This window comes from Neovison vison, chromosome 8 (assembly GCF_020171115.1).
Source record: "Neovison vison isolate M4711 chromosome 8, ASM_NN_V1, whole genome shotgun sequence".
NCBI classification, from domain to species: Eukaryota; Metazoa; Chordata; class Mammalia; order Carnivora; family Mustelidae; genus Neogale; species Neogale vison.
The window spans coordinates 55,275,136-55,302,030 of NC_058098.1; the positions used below are offsets into that span (position 1 = coordinate 55,275,136).

Sequence of the window (26,895 nt, forward strand, 5' to 3'; positions counted from 1 at the left end):
CCCCGCGGAGGAAATTCTTCCCCAGCAGCCCAGGGCTCGCCTCACGTGATCAGCCGCCGCGGCTTCCATCGAGAGTTTAAAGGTTATGGAGGAAATTAGCGCGGACGTAGTCCCTCGCCCCCCAGCTCGTTTTCCCGCAGCTCGGACGGCCGCTGTCAGCGCGCTGATCAGAACCATGTCCCCCCAAAAGGCACAGACGAGGTCCAGAGTAAATATGAAGTCACTTTGTAAAAAATAAACAAAGACAAATAGAGCCGAGGTTCTACTAAGCTTTCACTTGTCAACAAGTTCTCGCGGCCCGAGAAGTCCAGGACGTATCCCAAAGGGGGAGAATGGCCCTAAAACAAGGGAGGAGAGAATGAGTGTTTAAAAACTCACACACCGAGGCTCGCATGCCCCTCCCTTTCTCCCCTCCCCCACCGCGGCGGAGCAGAGCGTCTCCAGACGGAATGACTGACAGACGGGCCAATACTCCCCCGGCTGCTCTCGCCGGCCTCAGTCCGAGTGGGGTTGGGGCTGGGGGAGGGTCCCGAGTCTCCTCCCGCTGGGCTGCCCCCGCAACTCCCCCACCCCTCTGCTCTACGAGACGGTTTTGGCCGCGGAGTCCCGGGGAGCTGCGCGTTCCGCGGGTCTCCCCGTGCAGACCGGAGTCGAAGGTGTCCGCAGCCCGCAGCAAACGCATCATGGCCCGCAAAGCCGCTACTCTCGGGGGTTCCGCGCAGGTCCCCGCTCGGCTCCCCCGCCTGCCGCCGCGACCCGGCGGGCTCGCCCTCTCTGCGTCGTCCTCTCCTCGGCTCACTTTTCCCGTATTGCTCCCCCAACAGGCAAAACTTTCTATTTCCCCAAACACAGGAGCGCGCGCGCGCGTGCACACACATACACACATACACACGCGCGCACACACAACACACACACACACACACACACACACACACACACTGACGTCTTTTGCGCATTTCCTGCATTAGAGGGAGGGAGACTCGCTAGCAAACCGACCGAGGGCGAAAGACCAAGGGGAAGACCGAGGGGGAGAGCGGGCGGGCGGGCTGGCGGGCGGGCGGCGAACGAGCGGCAGCCGAGAGCGGGGACGCGGGGAGCGCGGCGGGCGGGCGCCGGCGCCCGGGAGGTGGGGCCGCGCCGAGTCGCAGTCCCGGCCCCGCCGCCGCCGCGCTGCGCACCGCCCGGTGCCGGCCTGCGCCCCGAGCCCGAGCGGCGGCCACCCCGACTCCCGAGCCCGCGCGGATGTGAGATTCCGGGCTCCTGGCGCCTCCCGATCGCCGACCGCCGCAACCGCGCGGCTTCGCCCAAGAGGAGGCGGCTGGGCTGGCTGTGTGGCTTGTGGATTTTTTAAAAAATTTGGCTCCGAGGAGGACCATTTCCTCTCGACATGCATCCCTCCGGATAGACTGAACATCCCTCGATCCATCCCCCGCCCCGCGCGGTCGGAGGCAGGCGCTGTGTGTGCGAAGAGGATCCGGGTTGAAATCTGCGCCCCCGGTTCTCGTCCGCGCCCCGTCCCCACATCCCCCTCCCCCTCCCGGAGTCGAAATTTCCCGGGGATTATGTTTCGGAAAGGTAGGTAAGCGCCGGGTGCGGCGCCCGCCTCCCCGAAGCCCGGACCGGGAGAGCCAGCGAGGCGGCGACACAGCCCCCGCGGCTTGCAGCGAAGCCGACAGCTCGTCTCCTCTTCTGGAGGTGCTGCTGGTGGAAGGGGGGGAGAGACTTGCTCCAAACACGGACGTCCCCCAGCTCTCCCCCCCTCCCTGTTTTCCGTTAGGAACCCGACGAGGAAATACATGCACTCGCTGAGAATCGCCCGCGCCAGGGCGCAACGCTACAAGGTGTAGGGACAGTGTGGGGTGGGGTGAGAGGGGACCCAGGAGTCCCCGTGGCTCAGAGTGCCAGGGCGTCGGTTCTTCATTCCTGCCCTCGGGGCGGACGGAGTGACCCCGGCCCCCACTCCCCGCCCCGACCATGGTAGTGTTCAATGGCCTTCTTAAGATCAAAATCTGCGAGGCCGTGAGCTTGAAGCCCACAGCCTGGTCGCTGCGCCATGCGGTGGGACCCCGGCCGCAGACTTTCCTTCTCGACCCCTACATCGCCCTCAACGTGGACGACTCTCGCATCGGCCAAACAGCCACCAAGCAGAAGACCAACAGCCCGGCCTGGCACGACGAGTTCGTCACTGATGTGTGCAACGGGCGCAAGATCGAGCTGGCCGTCTTCCACGATGCCCCCATCGGCTACGACGACTTCGTGGCCAACTGCACCATCCAGTTTGAGGAGCTGCTGCAAAACGGGAGCAGGCACTTCGAGGACTGGGTGAGTCGGGTGCCACCCGGTCCGGCAGCCCAGCCGTGGGGTCCCGGGGAAGCACGGCCTTGGCATTAGTCATGGGGCGCCGAGACTTATTGCCATCTGGGGACTCTGTGTGTGTGTGTGTGTGTCTCAGTTGCCTTGGGGAAGCATTCTCCATTTCATAGTTGAGAAGTAGGCAGTGGAGCAAGATGGGACTTGGAAAGAGGGTAAGGCCCTCTGCCCCCTCCAGACAAGGGGTGTGACAGGGAGCTGGCAAGCTGCGAGAGCCCCCAGCCACTGGTGCTGAAGGTTGACAGAGAAGCCGGCGCCTTCCCCAGGCCCGTGGTGGGCTGGCTGTGTGTGATTGTGTGGGGGTGGGTTCCTCCATCCTTAGAGAGGCACGTGCAGCCCTAGACTGAAGGCTTCTTCCACGTCCTGGCTTTGTCCTGCCTAACCTAGTGAGGAGCTGCTTTATTTTTCCCTCCCGGAGGAAGCTAGCTTGTTTCTATTCTGTTGCATGGTGGTTAGCTCATCTTCTGACACACAGGGAGAAAAATGTGTTCTCCTCCAGGATGTCTCCTCCAGGGTCCCGGCAGCATAAGCCAAGCTTGTTTTGCCCCGTGCATCGCCCATGCATCTGGAAGGAGTGTTGTATCTTTAAAAAATGGTTCTGGTTGCTAGAAATTGGAAGTCAGTGCTTCGAATCCTACTTAAAGTTACAGTGATTTTCCTGTGTTGATTTTCAAGGTACTGTTCAATGAAATACTATTGCTAAGTCCGACATTGAGTTCATTGAGAACACTCAAAATATTAGGGACTTGGAAACAGGCCTTCCTTGTCGGGGTACTATAAACCAAATGCATTCAACCTTGGCACCCAAAGAAGGATGGAGAACCAACCTTCTTTTAGCTCTTTATGGAAGGAAGGTATTAAATTAGGGAATGGATTTTGGTGTTTTCTGATTTGCTACATGTTTCCACCAAGAGCAGGTGTGGCTCTGGGTGCATTTGTTTTCAGGGTTCTTTGGTCGACACAAAAAGAGGTATCTTGTGGGGAAACAGAGGAATCCTCTACTAATGGCTGAAAGCAGACCACCTCATGATCGTCCTAGGGCCAGAGGCTGCATATGAACCACCTTGTAATGTCACCTTACATATTTTTTAAATAGGAAATGGAGTGTTAGAGAAAAATAGGAAAAAGCCTCTTCTCTCTGTGCTTGTGCTGTGATATAGTCTGCCCAAAACCATGGTTACGGGACTGACAGGGAAGCTCCAACAAACCATACCAAGATTTGCGGCTTATACTTTGGGAAGCAGGCAAACCTTTATGGAGAGCACAGCACCATTCTATTCTATTCCATTCACCGAGGCCCCTTCCTTCTGCCTGCCTCCCACCTCCAGAGTTCCCACTCACTCCCCATTTCCTTTCCACATATGGGCTCTTTGACTCAGGAAAGTAGTGTATGTCTGAGGGGGAGCTAAAGGAATAACTAATTTCAGGGCTAGAACTTAACACCAAAAACCTGTGGTTTTGAAGTTGTTTTCGAACAGGAAGAGGATGGGAAAAAAAAAAACATGAGTATAGTCGTGAGGCCACGGGGCCTTCACTGTGTATGCAGATGAGGGAGATGGAGTGAGGCAGAGAGTAGGTGGGATGAACGGGAAGGCTGCTGTAGCCACAGAACACACCTCTGGTGGAGGAAGAGGTGTCTGTGTTTGTCCCGTGTTGCTTTGCTGGGGCCTGACCGAGCCCTGGGTGAATCGGGGCACCTGCCCCACGCTGGAGCACTTGTAGTGAAACATGCTGTGGGTACCAGCCTTGCCCGGTCAGTATTCTCTAAAGCGCCCAAATTCATGTTGGACTTGGACCTAGACCAAATGTAGAGAAGGTTTTAGTGGCAGAGAAGTGGAGTGGGTACCCAAGGTCATGCAGTATGCTCAGGGTGACTGGAAGTAGGGCCCACACTTCCAGTCACCCACAGCTTGCCTGGTGGAGAGCAGAGCCCCTGGGCCTTCCCAGTCTACTCTTCATGCAGATTCCTGTGCTATGTCCCTAATGTTTTCACTACAGTGAAATAATAATTTAAATAACTCAAAGTGCTTTGAAAATCATATCTCCTTTGTCTGATAGCAAGTGTGATTTGGTGCAACAGGTATTGGACAGATTAAAAAAAAAAAAAAAAAAAACCCCAAACCAAAAAACCTCCCCAAACGTGAGCTACAAAAAAGGCTAAAGTCACGAAATGAATCCAGTAGTGGAGCTGGTTCGGTTTGCTCCGCTAGTGTTGGTTTCACTGGTGGATGCTGTGGCCGGTCCGGTTCCTCCAGAAGGGGAGGTTGGTAGGGGTGCATCAGCAGAGGGGCCTGGCCCTTGGAAAGAGATAGCTTCACCGGGGCTGACTAAAGTCCCCCTTCCCATTCCTATCAGTGAGAGGACACCCACAGAATCACACCTCTGGGCAGCATTTCCTAGGCTCTGGGGCTCAGTGCTCTTTACCTGGCAGTGATAAAGAGATACACCCTTTCTTGGGTGTGGCCAGGAAACCTGGCCTGAAGTAAGGAGATGGGGATGGCCTGAAACGGCCACTTCTCTCATTGAGGCAGACAGTTTCATTCAACTGCACAGTGAATTCGTGTGTTCTCATCCAGTTCCTGTTTGTGCTCAGGCCCAACCAGGGAAGTTCAGCACTCCAGGTAACCCGGAGGTAAAAGAGACTGTGGGTGACCCCCAGGGGGCTTCCATTTCACTAGGGAAGTAATACTAAGTAGATACATGTTGATAGTTAAGTAGCAGTTAGGTTCTAAATGAGTGGGACCAGTACATTACATGAGTTCAAAAAAAGGAAGTGTGGTGGGAAAGCTGGAATGGGCATGAGGTGAGGGGTAACAGCCTTCCACGGGCACAGACACTGGACATAAAGGCAGAGAAGACCTGTGGCTAGGAGTGGGGAAACAGAAGGATGGCCAAAAGTGTTCCTGTCAGCAAGGAACAGGCAGGATAAAATTTCCCAAATGTAAGAATTTCATCTGAGCAACACCTGTGCTATTATTTACTTAAAATTTTTTAAACATCGATTCTCTGATTTCCCACTCAAGGCCCGGTATACATGAAGTCACCAGTTGGGATATTGTGGTTATGGTTTTTCTTTGTTTGCATTAAAATAAACATGTGGCCTCTAAAATAAAAAGGGAGGGTGTTGATCTCAGGTGCCTCTTAACACCACTAGTGATATGGGGGCCATGCTTTGGAAACACTGGAAGAGGAGAAGTGTTGGAAAACCGAGGTGGGTTCTAGAATGTTTAAAAGCCAGGCTGAGATAATTATTCTCCAGATAATGAGAGACGTATCAGTTGTGATGACAAAGGGGGTTGTTTTAGAGAAAGCTCATTACAGAGAGACGGGAAGATCTCACTTACACTGAAAGCAGAATCCCATTAAACACTCTTGTTGCCGCTCATTTTTCCAGGAATGAGATATTAATGCTGCTCTGACTTGAGTGTGTGGAAGAATCCCTGGCGGGGGGGGGGGGCTTAAAAATATAAATCTGCCCACCACATTCAGAGCTTTTCATTCTGAAGTTTAGGACAAGCGCTAGGAATCCTTATGCGTAACAAGCGCTCCTCAAGAGAATTTGATCCTGCTTCAAGAAACACCGGAGTAGCATAGAAATTGTGGGCAGGGGAAGGCTCCAGGTAATTAAGGGATGAAGACTTCGTACACAGAAATGTCCTGAGATTTTATGGTAGACCTTTGTAATTCCTTCCTCCAAGATTTATAGCCTAGTTGTGTAAAGGAGAAGTATTGAGGTTTATTAGAAGCAGAGTGAATGAATGAATGGACCTGAATGGAGCTCCATGAATGCTGAATGGAGCTGCTTTGCCTTTAGGACAGATGGTGGGAGCGTGGTAGATGGCAGAGAGGGTACAAGGAGCTGGCACGTGACAGCTGGCTACCCCTGCGCACAGCCTGGAGTTTGCTGTGTGGTCACCTCACTAGTGTGTGTGCTGTGAGTCCCTCTCTTCCCGGTTCCACGACTCATGCCTCCGAAGACATCCTTGGTTTGGGTCACTTCCGTGCTGCACTCATAATGCAGCAGTAATGACAAAAATGTCATTTTCTGAGAGGTCCCACATTTAAGGGCAGAGCTGTGAAGCCAGGCTCCTTGGATTTAAATCCTGCCTCTGTCACCAACAGCACTTGTGACCTTTGGAGAGCTGTTTAACCTGTGTTCCTGTTTCCTGTTTCTTCCCCTGTAAGAAGTGGGTGATGGTAACCATATCTACCTCTAACAAATGGGGTTGTTGCGGGGATGAAAAGAGTTACTACATGGAAGGCGCACGGACCAATGCCTGACTTCAGTGAGAGCTCAGTGGCTGTTTTGCTCCTACAGTTACTATTATGTCCTCTAAACCTGCCGTGGGACTGGCTTTAGAGAGGGTTCTTTATTGACTTGATTATTAAACAGGATCTAAAGGAGCCAAGTTTTTGGTCATCCTTAAATTGTTTCTTTTCTGTTGGGTAGTCTCGTTTGCAAGGAATGGGGCACTAGTGTTACCGTTTCCTCTTTCCCAAATACCTCATTGACAGGGTTTCTCAAAATTATCCCACCCAGCTGACCTTGTGAGATAGGCCTACACTGTTTTTGCAGAGGTAAGGCTCAGGGACTGTTATTCTTTGTTGGCCCCAGTATCCCTTGGGAAGATTGTTACACCTTTAAGGCCAAGGCCAAACTCCTGCTGGTTCTGATGCTAATGCTCTGGGCAGAGCCTGAGGAGCACCGCTGTGGTTAAACAGGCCTCTGCGGAGTCTCACACTGAGGGTGGCTAGAGTCTGTCTTGACAGACCCTGCCTGAAGGCACTTCAGGACTTCTGTAGGGAAATCTTAGAAGATCCCTGAGGAACTTTTACTATCATCTAAATGGAGTGGGGTGGGAAGGATCTAGAAAGAGATGTGGAAAGAAGGACTGGGAATGGTCCTAGCTCCCTTTGTGTGCACCTGTCCCTTGAATTTGTCCACCAATAGCTGAGGTTCCAGGTTTTTTCCATACTCCATTCTCCATACTCTGTAATACTTACCATCTAATTAAATGTGGCTCCCCTTGGTACGTGATTGGTTCTTTAACAACTATTCTGAGGCTTAGTTCTTGCCCCATTGCTATATTAGAAAGTCACTTGCCACTGGTGCTCTGCAGTTAAAGGGTCTTGGGTCTTCTGGGCAGTCAGACCTTGTCTCTCTGTTCTGTTTCCCCTTCTCTGTGTCTTTGGCCAGCAGATTTAGTGATTATTTGAGACCCTCAGTTCCCTACCTCTTCATTGGGCCCCTCTCTGTAAGATCTGTGGGCTCTCACTAAAGGATGCATCTACCTACTCTCGAGCCAGGTGACCTAGGCTCTTTATGCCTGTTTCTTCATCTGTAAAATGGGAATATAACAGTTCTTACAGTACTTTGATAACCTCTTTCAGCTGTTGCAAGAAATAAGGGAGTCTATGTAAAGTTCTTAGCAAAGGGCCAGGCTACTGTACAGTCTAACAATTTGATTAATATTTTATTTTATTTTTTTTTAAAGATTTTCTTTATTTATTTGACAGAGAGAGATCACAAGTAGGCAGAGAGGCAGGCAGAGAGAGAGAGGAGGAAGCAGGCTCCCTGCTGAGCAGAGAGCCCGATGCGGGACTCGATCCCAGGACCCTGAGATCATGACCTGAGCCGAAGGCAGCGGCTTAACCCACTGAGCCACCCAGGCGCCCCGATTAATATTTTAAGAGTTACATGTGTGTATTCATAGTTTGAGAATCTTAAATCAGAACATATGGTCCAGTGATATTTTTCTCTTTGGTTTGTGAATGTATTTATATGAAAAGTCTCACATAGTCTAAAAATAAAGTTTATTTAGTTACACTTAACAATTGCCTTTTTGAAAATATTAGAATCTCTTAAAATGAGGTTGTTTTGAGAAGTCTAAGAATTGTGTGGCCACTGTAGCCAAAGATTAATTATTTATTGAAGCATATGACCAATTGAAAATAGGGATATTTGGGAAGTGCTGTTTTGGTTTTACTGTACCAGTTTCATCTAGTTTCATGGACCTAAATGCATTCTTAAATGCTGTTGCCTCCAAATTCCCAATTTCAGCCCACATTTGATTGTGCAAGCACATCTCAAATTCTGTAATGTCAAAAACTGTATATCTTATGTCCCTCCTCCCCAATATAAGCCTTCTATAGTCTTCCCCATCTCAAGAAATGGCAACTGCATCCTAATGGTTGCCCAGGCCAGAAACCACGAGAAGCTATTCTTGATGCCTGTCATTCTCACACCCCCATATCCAGTCCAGCAACAGCATCTGTTGTCTTCAAAATAGATTCCAGATCTGATCATCTTAGCGTATTTCTGCTGACATCACTCTGGTCTAAGACCTTATCATTTCTTACCTGGATTATTTCAGCAACTTCCTCAGTGGCTCGCTGTTGCCCCAACTTCATCAGCATATGCCACTCAGCTCACCCATCTCTTGATAGAAACCCACGTCTTTATATTCTAGACAAGGCCCATGGTCAGGCTCCTGTTAGGACCTTTCTGACCGTACATCACCTGCTACTCTTTCCCTTCACTCCTTTCCCAGCCATATTGACCCACCTTCCACCCTTCAACATATTCATCAGGTTCCTACCTCAGTCTTTGCACTGGCCACTCTATCTTTCCAGAATGTTCCTTTTCCAGATACGCTTCATTGTTCAAGTCTTTATGTTCTTAGGAAGGCAAGCTTATTTAAATTTTTACACTTGGGGTGCGTGGGTGGCTCCATTGGTTAAGTGTCTACTTTCAACTCAGGTCATGATCCCAGGGTTCTGGGATTGAGCCCCAGTGGGGCTCAGTGGGGAGCCTGCTTCTCCCTCTTCCTCTGCTGCTCCCCCAGCTTGTGCTATCTCCCTCTCTCTTTGTCAAATAAATAAAATCTTTAAAAATAAAATTTCACCCTTCTCCTTGATGCTTTATATACTTTCCTGCTTTAGTTTTACTCTTTAGCTCTTATGTCTGTCTTATATATTTCTCTTATTTATCTTTATTATCTATCTCTAGCACCGGAACAGAGTTTCTATAAATGCACAGGTTTCTTTTCTTTTCTTTTCTTTTTCTTTCTTTCTTTCTTTCTTTTCTTCCTTTCTTTCAAGATTTTGTTTATTTATTTGACAGAGAGGGGCACAGCGAGAGCAGGGACACAAGCAGGGGGAGTGAGAGTGGAGAAGCAGGGAGCCCAATGCAGGGCTTGATCCCAGGATGCTGAGATAATGATCTGAACTGAAGGCAGATGCTTAATGACTGAGCCACCCAGGCACCCCAATGCATAAGTTTTTGTTCACTGTTCTGCTCTTGGGATCCCAGAGAGTTCCTGGTCCCTTGTTGAATGAGCAAATGAATTGAAGTAAACAAGTGTGTATTCCCCTAGCACATACTATGGAAAGACCAGAGTTGTATGGGGTATCATTCCTGCCTCCAAGGAGTATGAAATCTAGCTGGGAATACCACTAGGCTAAGCAGTTGAAGGAATTCCTTAAACAGTCTTTCTATACAGTTGAAAGAAGTGAGGACAAAGCAGAAGAAAAGGGTGTTTCATAAAAATCTGTAGGATGCCTTGAAAATGTTCTTATGGGAGAATGCGTATTATATCCTTGTGGCCATTTGCAGTAAGCTGAAGCACCTCTGTCACATCTGGGGTCTCCAAGAGTAGGAATTGTAAACGCTCTGGGTACCCAGGACCTGTGCAAAGTGCTGTGGGAAGAGGAGAAGAAAAAAGGCCCCCTTGTCCTCCCTTTGCAGAGTTTAAAATCAAGTTCAAATTTTCGTAAGGGCCTTAGATACAGAACCATTGGTAACTGGCAGCAACGACAAATGAAATTTTAAATTCCTGTGCCTGGACTCTGGGGCTGGAGCTCATTGAAGCATATGTAGACAAAGCTTCCAGGGCTTTCACTTAGACTAAAAGAGCTCCAGAGCAGGCCTGCAGTATTTTACATAAATAAAAGCTACACTTGGCAAAACATTATATATCTCTCCAAGTTCCTCTGGGTATATATGTGCTGGTTAAGTAATTACAATCTATTATAATGCTAATCAGCAGGATTGCACCTGTTTGAAATCTGGTTTTCTGGCTGAAACCAGAAAACAAATGCCTGTACTGTGCTGGGATTGCAGAGGGGACGGGAACACACTGTTGTCATGTCAGCTTGCCTGCCACTAAACAGAATGGCAACTCCAGACAGAATATGATTGAGCCCCATAATATCATGCCTGGGAGGAAGGGGAGAAGCACTGTCTCTTCCGGAATCCAAGCACAGAAATGAGAACCTCTCCTGCCCCACACCCTTCATCCTCTCTACTTCACCTTGAAGTCTCAGAGAGCTAGACTTTCAAGCTAATGAAAAAGTCAACTTTATATGCCAGCAAAAAGTAAACTCATTGAGCTAATGACCCCAAGAGATAGATCATATTCAAAATATAATCAGGTTCAAGATGGTTAGGGAAAATCATGACAGGTGAACCTATAATGAATTATTGAGGAAAAATATAGACTTTGATTTTGCCTATGTCCTTCTTGAGGAGATTTGTTAGTTTGTTTTCAGACTATAATATCTATTGATGCCAGGTATGTTGCCCCAGCCAGATGTAAGTATCTTGTAAGTAGAAGTGTCTTCCTCCCAATGGCTCACCAAGCAAAGTAAGAGCCACTCAGGAAGTACGTGTAGCCAATCATTCTGTTGGTTGAATAAAAGGCTGCCTTTGCGCGTGTGTCTTGTAGAAGGTCATGTAGGCAGCCCTTTTTAATCAGACTAACTTAGATTCTTCTCTTCTTAGAAGCTCACCATCCAGGACAGTGCTGAAAAGAAAGAGCGGCATCCACAAAAGGTTCTAACCAGTGGACAAAATGGTTTATTCATTCATTGCTCCAGCTATCCTTTCATCTGTTTAGCAAACATTGATCGAATACCTTATATCCCAGGTGCCATGCCAGGAGCTGTTCTCATGGAGCAGATAATCTGGTAGGAGACACAATACCAATCAATAAGTAACATATTCTGGTATATAAAATTAATTAAGAAGGAGAGCTCATCAGAAGGTTCTCTGAGCCTGGGGACACCTCTTTAGAGTTGGACTGGCTAATCCTTTCCCTTCCCCAATAAATTTCCCTCCCCAATAAGTTTCCCTGGGAAATTCATTGACTAAGGAGTCAGGTACCTCCTATTAATCAGTGGTGTTGGACCTTAGGTTCCACATCTGTGAAAACAGGAGGAAGCATAGATCTAGATACTCTTGTGTAAGGCCTCTGTTAACCATGATTCTGGCAGACTTAGCTGTCTGCATTTTGGGCCTTGACTTTGCTCGACCTAGCACTTGATGATATTTTATCTTTATTGTTTTCCATGAAGCTGAGTCTTGTATCTCTGAAAAACTGTCAGTTTCTGCTTTTTTTCCCTCCTTATCTTTCTTTATTGCTGTGATCAAAATCACAAGGCCATTTTTGATAGCTTGCTTCTTTACCTAGTGTTTAAGGCCCACAAAAATACATTTATTTTTTATATATTGGGGGGGAGGGGCAGAGGGAGAGGAAGAGAGAAAATCTTAAGTAGGCTCCACGCTGGGTGTGGCCATGGGATAAATTCCCCAGTGAATTCCCAGTGTTGATCTTGCACTGGGCTTGATCTCACAATCCTGAGGTCATGACCTAAGCTAAAATCAAAAGCCTGACACTTAACTGACTGAGCCACCCAGGCACCCCTACATTTATTTTTTTAACTGGATCCCTCGGCCTCTATCATTGAGCCACTCGAAGGATATTCTAAAAACAAACAAGCAGCACAATTTCTGGAATGTAGAGCCTATGAATCCCTCTCCTGACGTCTCAGATGGATAGTTATCTAAACCATTTTGGGCAGCTGAGAGAATCATCAATCAGCCTCCAAGGATGGAACATGTAATCGACCAGTATTTGCCAGAGTATCTTTCAAAGAGTTGGAGCCTTCTAATAGTCTCAGGTTGCTGTGATCAAAGAGGTTGGGAAATGTTTCAGAGCCAAATGCACATTAGTATATTAAAGACTCCAAGATGACCAGTACCTAAGGGACTTGTACACCTCGGTATGTGTAACCACAGATTTCCCAAACTGATTCATCATAGAGTGCTCTTATTGGTGAAAAATTATTAGCACCATGGAACTAGTGTTTTGCAGACATATTTTGAAAAACATTATAATTAGGAGAAAAAAAAAAAGGAATGGACCTTCCTCAAGTGGGCCATTTGGGGATTTGAGATTAACACCCTTTTATGAAACAGTGATGTTGAAGAACTATGGGAATTCTCTGGAGAGGAAGAATAATGTGGGTTCTACTAGTTGGCAAAGGGTTCTTCATAAGATTTTGAGCCAGGCCTTAAGGAATATGGAATCTGAGTAGACAGTAAGAAGAAGAGCATAAAAAATATCAGGCAAGCAGTTTTTAGCATTTTGGGTAATGAGGGCAGTCAGGAAATCAGTGAGATTAAAGCAGGAATGCAGGGGTGCCTGGGTGGCTTAGTGGGTTAAAACCTCTGCTTTCGGCCCAGGTCATGATCCCAGGGTCCTGGGATCGAGCCCCATTGGGCTCTCTGCTCAGCAGGGAAACTGCTTCCTCCTCTCTCTCCCTGCCTGCCTCTCTTGCCTACTTGTGACCTCTGTCTGTCAAATAAATAAATAAAATCTTTAAAGTAGGAATGCAGTCCAAAAATAATTGCTTTATTGAAACACACACGCACACACACAAAACAATAAGCTATCCAAAGAAAGGAACAGTGGATAGAATGGATATTCAGTCATTAATCTATCCATCCATCTCACTAGGCAGCCATTTAACAAATATATAATAAACAGTTTTTATGTTCTAGGAAATTTGCTTGGGGCAAGGTGTTGAACAGAATCAGTATGATCTATTGAACTCTTGTTATCAATGGAATCTATGCTAAGGGTTAACCCCAATCTCCCATGCTGTATTTTTCAGCTACTTTTTTTTTGTTTGTTTACCTCTTGATAGGCTGATAGGAATGAAGAAAAGCTTTGTAGCATCCTTCATGTCACTAAGTGGCGGCTTGTCTAAAGATGATGTGGGCTTTGGTGTCAGTCCTGTGTTGAATTCTAGTTTTATCAGTTGTGGCTGTGTGATACTGGGGAAATTCTTTAACTCACCTGTACCACTCCCCTCATCTGTAAAATGGGAGTAATAGCTACCTTGTAGAGTTATTATAATGGCCAATGAAACATGGAAAAGTGCCCAGCTTCTAGCAACTTCTCAATAAATGGTAATATATTACTGATAATTATTTGCATTTAATATTTCTTATTTGACATAGATGAAATTGTGCTTTTGTCAGAAGATTTTATTCAGTAATGGCCAACTGAGGAGTTAGCGAAACCTTTTCCAGTCCCTACTTCCCTCCCTCTCTGATATAGCTAGCAACAGGAATTCTGGGTTTGCCAGATTCCAGATGTGCAGAGCTAGAATCTCACCCTTGGCCCTTCTTAGGTGGCCCCTGGGGTGGGAGACACAGAGAACATGGATTACCTGCCCTGGGGCGGGCTTTGGCCCAGATAGATGGACCTATATGATAGACGGCTCCCTCTGGATTTTTTTTTGAAAGATTTTGTTTATTTATTTGACAGACAGAGATCACAAGTAGGCAGAGAGGCAGGCAGAGAGAGAGAGGAGGAAGCAGGTTCCTCGCTGAGCAGAGAGCCCGAGGTGGGGCTCTCGATCCCAGGACCCTGGGATCATGACCTGAGCCAAAGTCAGAGGCTTTAACCCACTGAGCCACCCAGGAGCCCCTCCCTCTGGAATTTTTAAAAAGCAGATTCAGTATTACATTTTAACCTGAACATCACGTGTATTTGTTTGTGGACCTGAGAGGGTAACTGAGGTTCGAGGATTTTTTTACCTCCCATTTTACCGTGGTCCAGGTGTATATCCCATTTCTCTGGGCCAAAGCATCTGCTTTCCTTTTCCAGCCATGTGTCTCTTCTGCAAGCCTGGCCGCTAACAGGATGCATGCCGATTGCTCTGTTGTTCTGGCCTGAGCGCTGGCCTGAGAGGGCAGGACTTCGCTTTTGACATCAAAATTGCTAAGGAGTCCCATGAGTTGAAGGATAGCCAGCCTTTTAAAAAGATTGCTGTATGCTTATAAAGAACCATACGTTCCTTTGTTAATTTTCTGTTAGGACCCTTGGTTTTTAAGCTCAGATTTCATTTTAGATACTTGACATTGAAGTCACAGAACTGAATGTAGCGGAGAGACTCTCTGACCTTCCTGAGGGGTCCATTCTCAGAACCTGCCTCTTCTTCTCCTCTCCAACCATCTGAGTCCTTTTCTTCCTTCAAAACTTTCTTCAGAATTCACCCAAAAGCAGGGGCTCTGGTTCTTCTACTTTGTAGATCTGTGACTTTGTGACAGTTCATTTAACCTCCTCAAACTTTTCTTTCATTGTTTATGAAAAGGGTTAGGAACAGTCACTGTTCTTGGGTTGTAGGTTTGCCAGCAGGAATGAATAAAGTCCATGTAAATGAAGGTTTTTAGGCCTGTAAGCATTAACTCTGTGTCCTGAGTGTCTGTTGAAGTAGGTAAAAAAGTTGGTTCTGGGCACCCAAGCCCTTTGTCTGTATCCTTTGCTCCCCCAGGACTCTGTCTTATTTCCATTTGGTACCCAGAGTTGCCAGATGAAGTAGAGAATGCCCAGTTAAATTTGAACTTCAGATAAACAACAAATACTTTTCTGCTATAGGTACGTCATGAATATTGCACGGGACAGACTTAATCGTTTATACTTACATACTTCCACTAACAAAGTATTCATTGTCTGGAATTCAGATTTAACTGGGCATCCTGTCTTTTCATTTGCTAGAGCTGAGCCCCTGGGTCCCCCCGCCCCCCTTGCAACCCTAGTAACAAAGCATTCCCAGGAAAGGATATGTTTGTCATCTCTTTGTTCCACTGAAGGCAGAGGGGGGACATTTGCAGTTGCTGTAAAATGGAAGACTTAGCCCCTTGTTAAAATAATTCCAGCATTCGCCAGAAGTAGGGAACATGTTTTTCTGATGAACAACCACTTTTAAGAACCTCTAGACTCATGGAGGTGGCCTCCTGCCTTAACACTTGAAGCCCGGTCCACTCCGCTGGCCTGTTATGTGTGTCACGACCCCACAGCTCTCCTTTTTCCCACCTTGAATCAGAGTTCAGTTCACAAGAGGTGCTAGTCCCTGGCCATGACCATCTATTTTTTTTTTTTTCCATTTTAGAAGAGAAGAGCTCACTGAAGTGTCAGGTACCTGAGTACTAATTCATGATGATAGCTTTGGAGTTCATTTTCATAGCTTTATTAGCCTGGTTCTCTGGAATCCAGGGGATTTATGTAAGAGTTGTGTAATAGCCCTAAATACCCTTTCGGGGTGCTCAGAATCCATTGTCTCCCCTACCCTCACTTACTTATAGGTTGGAGTCCAGCCTCATCACCCCACCAGACATTTCCAGCCCTGTGTAGCTTGTATCCTTTCCCCTCCCCCATTTTTCTGTCGAGGAGATCCTGTATCCTCCATGCTGGGAATCTTCTCCATGGGAGCTTGTTTCTCTCATCTGTGTCCAGTTTTTCTGGGTGCTCTAATCTCTACATGTCCATATTCCTAGAATACTAGGAATACTGACCAAGTCTCCCTCCTTCTTGGGCCTTTTTCCTAGAACTCTCCAGCCTATAGCTCTTTTGGTCCTTGGAATCCTGGTAACATTTACTATTTGTGCCCTCCATTTAAAATTATTGATGTCTTGTGTTGATGGTCGGTTACTCTCTGTTCTCTTACAGAGGCAGAAGAGGTCCCAGAGAGGAAGAACTCTTGCCACTTTGTGCCAACACTTGGCATAGTGCCTTGCAAAGAATAGATGCTTGATTGCTTAAATAAATTTTAACATTAAATTACAATAGTTTCTATCTAAATAGTAAGTGTTCTGTATATATTTGTTCTGGAGTATTCTCCTTCCTTCCATGACAGAGAAGAATGTATTCTTTAAAAAAAAAAAAAAATCACACACAGGAGCACCTGGGTGGCTCAGTCAATTAAGGGTCTGGCTCTAGATTTTGGCTCAGGTCATGATTTCAGGGCCATAAGATCAAGCCCTGGTGTGGGGCTCTGTGCTGAGCGTGGGACCTTCTTGGGATTCTCTCTCTCTCCCTTTGCTCCTCCCTCCGTTCTCTCTTTCCAAACACACACACACACACACACACACACCCCTGTATGTTATTTTAAACAGGAAAAGGCAAGGTAGGGTGCCAACATACATGGTAGTCTTTTATCTTTTACCTTTTTTTCAGTGTTATTTTAAAAATAAACTTTGCTTTTTTAGAGTAGTTTTGGGTTTATAAAAAATTGAGCAGAAAGTACAGAGAGTTCCCCTATACCCTCTCATTCACACAATTTCCCCATTATTACAGTTGACTCATGGACAATGAGAGGGGTCGGGGGTGCTGACCCCTGTCAGTTGAAAATCCGGGTATAACTTTTGACTTCCAAAAACTAAACTACTAGTAGCCTGTTGTTGACTGGAAGCTTTACCAATGACATAAACATAGATGAACACATAACTTATATGTTACATATATATTGTATACTGTATTCTTACAGTAAAGAGTTAGAGAAAAGAAACTGTTATGAAGAAAATCATGGGGAAGAGAAAATATGTTTATAGTATTGTATTTATCCAAAAAAAATCTGCCTATAAGTGGACCTGCACAGTTGAAACCCATGTCATTAAAAGGTGAAGTGTATGTATATATATTTGACTTTCACAAAAAGGCGAAAAAGATACAACACCAGCTACTGCATTTTGAAGCAGGTGGTATCACGGTTAGATGTGAAGGCTTTGCACTAGAGCGATGGGTTCTAATCCTGGTGGCACCACTGAACCAGCTGGACATCCTTTTGGCAAGTTGTGTAACCTCTCTGAGCCTTCATTTCATCATCTGTAAAACGAGATGCTTAATCTCCTAATTGTGTGATTTGGAATGCTTAGAAAAGTGTTTATCACATGATAAGCACATATAAAATGTCAGCCGTTATTATCATTATTATTAGACTTCTATTGTAAAAAATAAATTTTAGATTATCTGGTTTGAGACTTACCATGTTGTCAGAGTCCATTTGGTTGGATTCTGTGGGTTGCAGTGTTGCTTGGGTTGAGGGTTGCTTTCCATCCCAGGGGCATGACTTGGAAAGATGGTGATTCTGACTGTGAAGAGTTACATAGAGAATCACTACAATTTGCTAAGTTTGTGTTTGATGCCTGCTTTCAAGCCTTTATGGGCCCTTATACATTCACAAAGGGCTGCATTCACAATGTGCTTGTTTATTCTTGACTAATTCAGCTCCACCCTAATGAGCTGTGTGAACTCGGGGAAGAAATTTAACCTCTCTGAACTATAAAACGTGAATAGTCATATTGGCTCTGCCTACCGCATTGGGTTGCAAGACTCATTTAATACCCCTCTCCAAAATGAAACATGTGACACACGTGTAAGTAGCAATGATGAATCACTTTCAGATTTGGGGAAGAGCCAGGCACTTTCCTCCAAAGTTTGCAGTTGAGAAAACCGGGGATAGCTGGTGTCTCCTGATAGGGACTAGAATAGAACTCGGGTCTTATCTCCCCCAGTACCTGATAACACTGAACAGCATTTGGGTGTCCCAGCAAGTGTGCCTGCTCTTTCACATTGTCAGGGCTAAAGATTTAAAATTGATCTCTGGGCTTTGTTTCTAGGAAACGGGAGTCTTAGGAACCCACCCTCAGGCGCAAGAGAGCACGTCTCCTTCACTTTGCTTCTTTACTCCTTCTTGGCTCTTTAAATTTTTTTTTTATCACTGCTTATCATATGACTGTGCACAGACAACCGTGAAGCCAACTATTTTAAGGGGAACAGGGAGGAAGACAGATAAGACAGTGATTCAGAAACAAGCAGGAAAATGGAGTCATGTGGTTGTCCCCTTGTGGGTGGGATGTACAGCAGTTTTGTAGACTGAGAAAGCATCCTGAGTCCCTGGAGAGTAAATGAGACCCATCAGGCATGTGTTTGAAAGCCCTTTCCTGTGTTCAGAGAAGCTTCAGAGCCCAGCCAGAGCAGCCTTCACTGGGTTCCTGTGTGCGTGCCCACATTGGAAGCATGCTACTTAGAGCTCTCTGGTCCATAGGCTTGGAACCCTGCTCTGTTCCCCGGAGCTATGCTAGGGGGCATAGAGTTTCCAAAGGAGAGATCTCCTGCCTACATTCAGGAATATAAAAAGGAGAAATGGCCCTTTGAAGAAACCTGATCATGTCAGGTTTAGAGAAGGAAGTGGATCCTGTCCTTACCTATTGGTGGAAGTATAGTAACGCCACACACCGTAAGGCTGCCATGTGCCTTTTCTTTTAGGATTTGGATTTTAGGCAAATAAGCATAGTTTGACACTTTCTGAATTTAAATCAGTTACGAACTTTTAGAATTTTTATTGCTTTTGTGGAGGATCCATTCTTTTTCCTTTTGGTGGGGAGGGGAAAGAGAAAAAGGGCATATCATGAATAGTTTTTTAAACCGTGGGTCAGGACCCATGAGCTAAAGTCATGAAATCCATTAGGTGGATCTGAAACAGCAACATTATTTTATTTTATTTTATTTTATTTATTTTTTAAAAAGATTTTATTCGTTTATTTGACAGAGAGAGCAGAAGCAGGGGGAGCATGACAGGGAGAGGGGAGAAGCTGGCTCCCTGCTGAGCAAGGAGCCTGATGTGGGGCTCCATCCCAGGACCCTGGGGTCATGACCTGAGCTGAAGGCAGACACTCAACTGACTGAGCCACCCAGGCACCCCTCAAACAGCAATTTTATAAATACGGAAGTAGAGTAGACTAGTATTGAAATTATCAGAAGGCATTGCATAGGTAAGGGTAAATATGGCTTTATAAAACTTCTGTTTCAGTTTTATTTACATGAGTATTATTTATATGATCTGTGGGTCCCAGTTAAAAAACAAATTAAGAAACATTGGCCTAGAACACCAATTTTAATTTAACAGAACTTTAATTAGTACCACTGTGATGCGGAGACGAATGTCAAAAAGACAGGGTTCCCTGCACTCAGCAAGCTTCCAATTTGTTCACCCAAACACTTCCATAAAGGCAAACGTGTTATGATTGTCCAAGGGAAGATTGAGAAGGGCTTTGTGCAGGAGATGGCTTTTAAAGACTGAGTAGAATAGGGGCGCCTGGGTGGCTCAGTGGATTAAGCCGCTGCCTTCGGCTCAGGTCATGATCTCAGTGTCCTGGGATCGAGCCCCGCATCGGGCTCTTTGCTTGGCGGGAGCCTGCTTCTCTCTCTCTCTCTCTGCCTGACTCTCCGCCTGCTTGTGATCTCTCTCTCTCTGTCAAATAAATAAATAAAATCTTTTAAAAAAAAAAAAAAAGACTGAGTAGAATAGACTGACCCTGAAAAATCTGTCCAGCTCCTTCTCCGTGAACAAGTCCGTATCAACATAGGATGCAGAAATGACCTGTTGAACTGACATACTTTATGTTCTCCAGGAGCTCCCCCATCTCCTGACACCCCTGCCAATAGCATTCAGGATCAGATAGTGGTGCTTCTGGGGTCTTGGCTTGAATCATCCTAAACCCCAGGTTGGAAAGCTTGGCCCATGCCCGGCTGCTGCATGGCGGGTTCCTGGTGCTCTAGTAACACTTCAGTCTGCACAGGGTGGCTTTGCACTTCTTTTTTTTTTTTTTTTTTTTAAAGATTTTATTTATTTATTTGACAGAGAGAAATCACAAGTAGACGGAGAGGCAGGCAGAGAGAGAGAGAGGGAAGCAGGCTCCCCGCTGAGCAGAGAGCCCGATGCGGGACTCGATCCCAGGACCCTGAGATCATGACCTGAGCCGAAGGCAGCGGCTTAGCCCACTGAGCCACCCAGGCGTCCCGACTTTGCACTTCTTAATCAGGAATGGGAGGGGGTCTTTGGAAAATAATGTGTTTTGACCTTCACCCCTCATGTTAATATCTTAATCAGACATCTCTACTTATTCTCTTAATTCTCCCGTCATAGTTGTATGGTAAGAAGTACATGTTCTCCCTCATAACTTGACATCTCAGGACAGCAAGACTCCGGGAAGTTAAAGGAGGACTTGGCAGCTGGGGCAGATGAAGGAGCACCTGGGGTTCTTGGTTTTTAGGGTGGGGCTGTTAACTGCATATGCGTGGGTACATAGTCTCCCAAACACACTGAGTCCCGGAGGCCCAGGGCATGGTCCAGAAGACATTAATATCAATACCAGGACACATTCAATACCATTATGTATTTTTACATTTAAACTGTTCAAAAGGCATTCAACTGAATCAAAATTCTTTCCTGCCTTCATTTTTCCTTCTTCTTCCTTTTCTTTCTCTCTCTTTTCCTCTAAGGGATGATCAAGTGGCAGAAAGGCCTATGGAGTATATTCCCTCCAACTGAAAGAATGTAAAAACTGATAACTAGTAACAGAGATTGGTTACATCCTCATGTAGATGGAATGAGCCCAGAACTCAAGTGATTGGATCAAAGTTAAAAAAATTCAGTAGAGACACAGAAAATAGGAACAAACAGGCTCCCTGATTCCAGAAGGTGCTTGTGGAACAGACTCTATCACACTTGTCCAAGCCTTCATCTGCCTGCCACACTCCCATCCGTCCCATCCAGATGATCAGTCACAAGTGAACACCAATACCATGGGTCTGCAACTTTCAGTAAGGGAGGCTGATTTATTTATTTATGTTTTTTATTTAGTCTTCAGCTGTTGGCTGAGGTTGAAGCACTTTATCAGCCTACCCTTTGGGCTAACAAAAGTTGAAACTTGTCTGTTTGGTTCAGATAACCATTCACCTGTCTTTTGAGGGTTGGTCTTTACCTGTCAGAAGGATAGTAAAATCCGTGACTCTTGAGTTCAGCTCAGGGTTGTAAGATCAAGCCCCGAATGGAGCTTCATGTTCAGCAGGAAACCTGTATGAGGTTCTCTCCCCCATTCAAATAAATAAATAAAAGTCTTAAAAAATAAGAAATGCCATAATCAAGTAGATTTGGGAAACAACTATAGATTAAATGAAGATAAACATTTATTGCAGGACTTCTCAGAGTCTTTAATATGCTAATTTCCATGAATCTCCAGGATGACAATTGAGTGAGTAGTGTTGCCAAGCTCATTTGATCATGCAACACTGTTTTGGGGAGAGAAGCTGAGGTTGGACAAATGTTGTTATAAGAATATAGGGTTGCAGATGGAGTTCGCAAGCAAGATTTTCTGAATGGTATTCTAGTAGTTTATCCTTGTTCTGTCTTTAGCCAATGACATTTTTAAAGCAGTAGCAGAGATAATGTTGTAGTTTCAAGGTCGTTCATATGGAATTACAGGGACTGAGGCCAGAAGCCCCTGGTTCCTCTTCCTTCCTGAATTAGGTCAGGCTGAATATTATCTGAGTGTGGTATAATTCTAGCTCCTTCTCAGAAATTCTCTCTTTCTTGGTTGTTGCTACCAATCAACTCTATTGTTGGAAGAGTAAAATACGCATTTATTCGAAAATAAATTGCATTTATTAGAAAAGATGGTGAAAAAGCTACCTTCAAAGACTGGAGTATGGTCCCTGGGGCTGACTTGCAGCAAAAAATGGGAAGGAAGCAAGGAGACAAAGATCGATTTCATGTTTTCATGCCCTCTAGAGTCACTCTTAGCCTGGGGCAAAGTCAAGGTTCCTGGGTTCCTCTTGCTGATAAATTCATTTACACTGAGGTGTAGACACATGATAATGAGTATTCTAGGCCAGCATTTTAGAAGAGTGTTGTAGAGGATGGCATCTGGGTGACAGTTGTACCTCTGGAATTTTCAGATGTCGGTGACAGGTGAAGATAAGTTTTTTTTGTTTTGTTTTGTTTTTTTTTTTAAAGATTTTATTTATTTATTTGACAGAGAGAAATCACAAGTAGACGGAGAGGCAGGCAGAGAGAGAGAGAGGGAAGCAGGCTCCCTGCTGAGCAGAGAGCCCGATGCGGGACTCGATCCCAGGACCCTGAGATCATGACCTGAGCCGAAGGCAGCGGCTTAACCCACTGAGCCACCCAGGCGCCCGAAGATAAGTTTTTTGGTCAAGAGGAATCTTTCAAAACCGGGCACTCACTTGAACCCAGACTGTTACTGAGACCATGCTCTATGTCAAGGGCGAGGATCATCACATAAGCCTTCAAGAGTGGGTCAGGACCCAACTCACCTATGCTGACTAGACATATTTCTAGAATACCTCCTACTGGAAGCACTTGTCTTTCCCCTCTGTGAGGGATTAGTGCTTTTCCACTTGAAAGGAAAAACAGGCCATAAATTACTGAGGAATTTTATGGGACTGTCCAAAGCACAGATTGGAAGCCAAGGAAAAATCAAACTCCAGCTTCTTTATGGAAAGTTGAATGGAAAAGAGAGATTGCTTCCTGAAAAGAAGGAGCCACTGCCTGAGGGACTGGAGAGGGTGGGGAGACTTCAGTGAGTCTGCAGAAGCTTCTCTTCTGGGGCCCTTGATGAGTTTATGACCTCATTCTGGTGAACCTGAGGACTCACTTGGTATCACTCTAGCAGGTGGTTGAATGGTTTGGGGAGTGGATGGGAAACAGGATTGCTTTTGATAGCAAGATTTTTGTGTTTGGATTATGCCTCTTACAGATCCAAAATCTTAATTGACATTTGTCCCCAACATGGCAAAGAATTCCCCAGGTCATGTGTGTACCAGATTCCAATTGGACGCTGGTTAAATGTTGGAGAAGTAATAGAAGGCATAGAGTGGGAGTTTCTGAGGCTAACTGACCAAGGGACAAAGCAGGCAGATCCTGGAGACTGGACTTCATTATAAATTACAAACAAACGGGAACAGTCCAGAAGGCCGTATGTTGGAAAGCAAAACAGGACCAGCAAGAGAAAGTACTCTGCAGACACGCAAAGAGGTTCTCCTTTCCAGAAAATGTTTCCTCCGACCAGGAAGACCTAGCGAGCCCATTGTCCTCATCTTAACCCAAGGTTTCAACTCTTTCCAGCTCTTCTTTTCCTCCAGTGGATGAACACAGAGCTGTTCTGAAGTCTGAGCTTGGATCCCTTTATCCCTCCTTTTGCTCAGGCGTGGTCAGGGTGGTACTGTGACTTGCTTGGGGAAAATAAACCCAGTCTTTGCACTGTCATCTCTCATTTCGGAATTCGAGTGAATCTAAATGAATCATAACAGTTGCATTTAATAAATTCTTCTGGGTATTGGCTAATTTTAAACCAGTTTGACGAGTTTTAAGGTTCATGTGGTTTGGGGAAATGCAGTGGTGCATTTCCTGGTTCGGTCACCCCTTATTTCCCTCCACTCTGGCTTCTTTCACCATGCTGGTCTAAAAGCCTCCTTATCTTGCTTCATCTTAGGGTAGGAGGAGGGAGAGAAGGGGAGAGGCGGGCCGGAGGTCAGGCGAGAAAAGAGGCAGGCCTCTGATTGTTAGCACACACAGCTCAGAATTCCTTCGGGGTTGGCCATGGAGGGCCCCTGGTGTGAGTCCGCCATCTACCAGGAGGCTCCGTCTGGCTGGCAGGAAAGGGTGGAGGCTGGGGAGGGGGCAAATTCTGGTCGTGGATAGGAAAGTGTTTCAGCATCGTGCTGTTTTTCTTGACTGTCCCTGTCTCCGCATCAGGCACTGACACAAGAAGATTCGCCCTGTCCATGCTGATGTTCTTTCTGCCTGGCCTCTACAGTTATGGTGGTTGATGGATGCCCGTTGTTATTTTTGAGAAGTTACTACTGAAGTGGGGAGTTCTTCTAGGGCCTTGGGAAACTAGGGGAGACCCAAGATCATTCCCAGAATCATTTCCCATGTCAGGATGCCCCTCCCAGCCCTGCTTCTCTGCTGGGTGTGCAGCCCTACAGATGTGTCCTATGTCCCCCTGTGCAGGTCAGTCCAGCAGCTTATGTTCTGATCATCGTTTGCCTCACAAGGCAAGCGTTGTCGTGATTGAAGTGTTGCCATGAAAGAGATTTTAAAAAACCAAACAAGTACAACAAAACCATTGAAGACATTTTAATAATGTCTTCATTATTCATACGGGGCCTTTTCCTTGCTTAACACGTGCAGTTGGGCATGACATCAATGAGGACTATATTTTCACATCGAGAGGAAAACGAAGTTCAAGACTGGAGTGTGGTCAGAGAGGAGGAAGGTCAGCTTGGAATTGGTTCTGACCTACATACCAAAACCAGGAAGTGGCACCAGTAGGGGCAAATACTGGGGCCATCTGGACTCTTTGCAGGACACACACATCGTTCCACCATGATGAAAGGAGGTCATGATGAAGAGAGTTGTGAGGAGGTGGGCTCGGATTCTGAGGAGGGTGAGTCAAGGCAGCACGTGCCCCTCTTTCTATGGTCAGTCACCGCTGCTCATCCGAGAAGGGAGGTCTCAAGCATCTCCATCCTTTCTGGTTTTCTCCGTATTCTAGATCATTGATGCGGTCACTCAGCAAATCATTAGGAAGCCCCTGCCATGTGCCAGGCATCAAGTGAGGCCCTCGGGATGTAACTAAGAACATGATAGATATGGACCCTCACCTCAGAGGACTTATACTCAAATGGGGGGGGCAGATAAGCAAAGAGGCAATTATTATATAGTATGAAAATCGCTATGATGTATGCCATGGGGGCACTTGAGAGAGGTGTCGAACTAGATGGTGGGGTTGGGGGAGGTTTTTGAGAAGCGGCATTTAAGCAGAGAGCTGAAATGGGAAACTGAAAATAGTTTACTGTGTTTAGTGTGACAGTATTGTCAAGTGGGGTGGTGGGTGGTCGTGACTTGGAAACATGGGGAAAAGTGACATTTAGTTTGTCAGCTGACTTCCTTCCTTCTTTCCTTCCCTCCCACCTCCCTTCTTCTCCTCCTTCCCTCCTTCCTTCCTTTCTCCTTCTCTTACTTCCTCATTTCCTTCCTCTCTTTCTTAAGATTTAATCCCGGAATCACAAGAGGCTTCTTTAAGTGCATTGCAGTTTGTGATTTTGAGCTCTATTCTGAGGGTAACAGGGGAGCCAGTAAAAAATTGTCAAACTGAGATATCGCCTGATCAGATTTGAATTTTACCTTCCTGGAGATTGAATCTGAGATTAAAAAATTAGGGATCCGTTGTAGTGAGCCAGGTAGAGATGCTGGTGGCCTAAAGAGGGAAGCTGGTAGGGCTGATTATAGAAGGTGGGGCTGGTAGTGGATTGAATGGGAGGAGTGAGCATGGCCGGGATCTGGGATGAAGTCTAGGTTTCTGACTTGAGCAATAGGGTGGCTCTGGGAGCTATTTACTGAAATGGGCAGTTCAGAGGAGCAGGTGTCTTTATGGGTGCTTTATGGGGCACCCATAAAGACTGCTGCTTTAGATCTGCTTTGGGGAATTTCATTTCAGAATAAATAGGACTGTGTAAAGTGGGAGTGATGAGGATAATTGAAATGTGAATTAAGTGATATAAACTCTGAAGAGGTACTAGGAACTGAGATGAACGATTGGTAACTCTACCTGCCCTTTTCTCTGCCCCTGCAATGTAAATACCAACCTCCTTTTATGAGTCTGAGAAATCTTTGAGGGTCTAATTAACCAAACTGATGCACTGATCTGGGGGAAAGCTTTGTGTCTTTGTTTTTTCAAGGCAATTTCTACCTACTTGGCTCCCTTACCTATTTCTTTTTTGTTTTCTTGGGTTATATGTGTATGTGAATACTTCATATTGAAATTTGGACTTTTATTTTTTAAGATTTTATTTATTTATTTATTTCAGAGACAGAGATCACAAGTCAGACAGAGATCACAAGTAGACAGAGGCAGGCAGAGAGAGAGGGGGAAGCAGGCAATCCCAGGACCCTGGGATCATGACCTGAGCCAAAGGCAGAGGCTTTAACCCACTGAGCCACCCAGGCGCCCCATGAAATTTGGACTTTTTAAAAAAAATTAATATTTGAACCATGAGAGACTATGGACTCTGGGAAACAAAGTGAGGGTTTTAGAGGGGAGGAGGATGGGGGTATGGGCTAGCCTGGTGGTGGGTATGAAGGAGGGCACATATTACATGGAGTACTGGGTGTTATATGCAAACAATGGATCTTGGAACACTGCTTCAAAAATGACGTGCATGGTGACTAACAATAATAATAATAAAAAAAGACAAAAATTTTTTTTAATATTCTACCTATGTTCGAATGGGTTCAGAATATACAACATCGTTCTTTTGAATTATGTGATGCCAAATGTTCTTAAAGTATTTTCTTTTAAATTAAAACATAAACCAAAGTGAAGATTTTAAAATTTATTTTGGTGTTTGTTACTAACCTGTTGTACGGTTTTGGTAACATGAGTGAGGGATCAGATTTTAAAATGTCTTCCATGTTGTTTTATTCTATAGATTGCAAATGTTTTGCAACATTTACTGCCAAATAAAAAATGCATGTGCAAGTGAAGGTGACTAGCCATTTCTAAACTTCTCTGTGGCTGTAAGGGCACGG

At 45.7% G+C, this 26,895-nt stretch overlaps 1 protein-coding gene and 1 long non-coding RNA gene across 2 annotated transcripts in view; one reads left to right on the plus strand and one right to left on the minus strand.

The window, feature by feature from the left end:
• Nucleotides 1-209: 209 nt before the first annotated feature.
• Nucleotides 210-779, minus strand: LOC122916360. Its single transcript, XR_006386167.1, has 2 exons — nt 646-779; nt 210-338 (listed from the first exon to the last, which is right to left on the minus strand). It is a non-coding gene; the product is annotated as an uncharacterized LOC122916360 (long non-coding RNA).
• A 422-nt stretch (nt 780-1,201) lies between these two features.
• The window catches only part of PRKCE (protein kinase C epsilon), a 487,391-nt gene continuing 461,697 nt past the window's right edge, over nt 1,202-26,895 (plus strand). Inside the window, exon 1 of the mRNA XM_044263634.1 lies at nt 1,202-2,322. Coding sequence (XP_044119569.1) covers nt 1,975-2,322 — 348 coding nt within the window. The 5' untranslated portion in view covers nt 1,202-1,974. The remainder of the gene's footprint in view (nt 2,323-26,895) is intronic.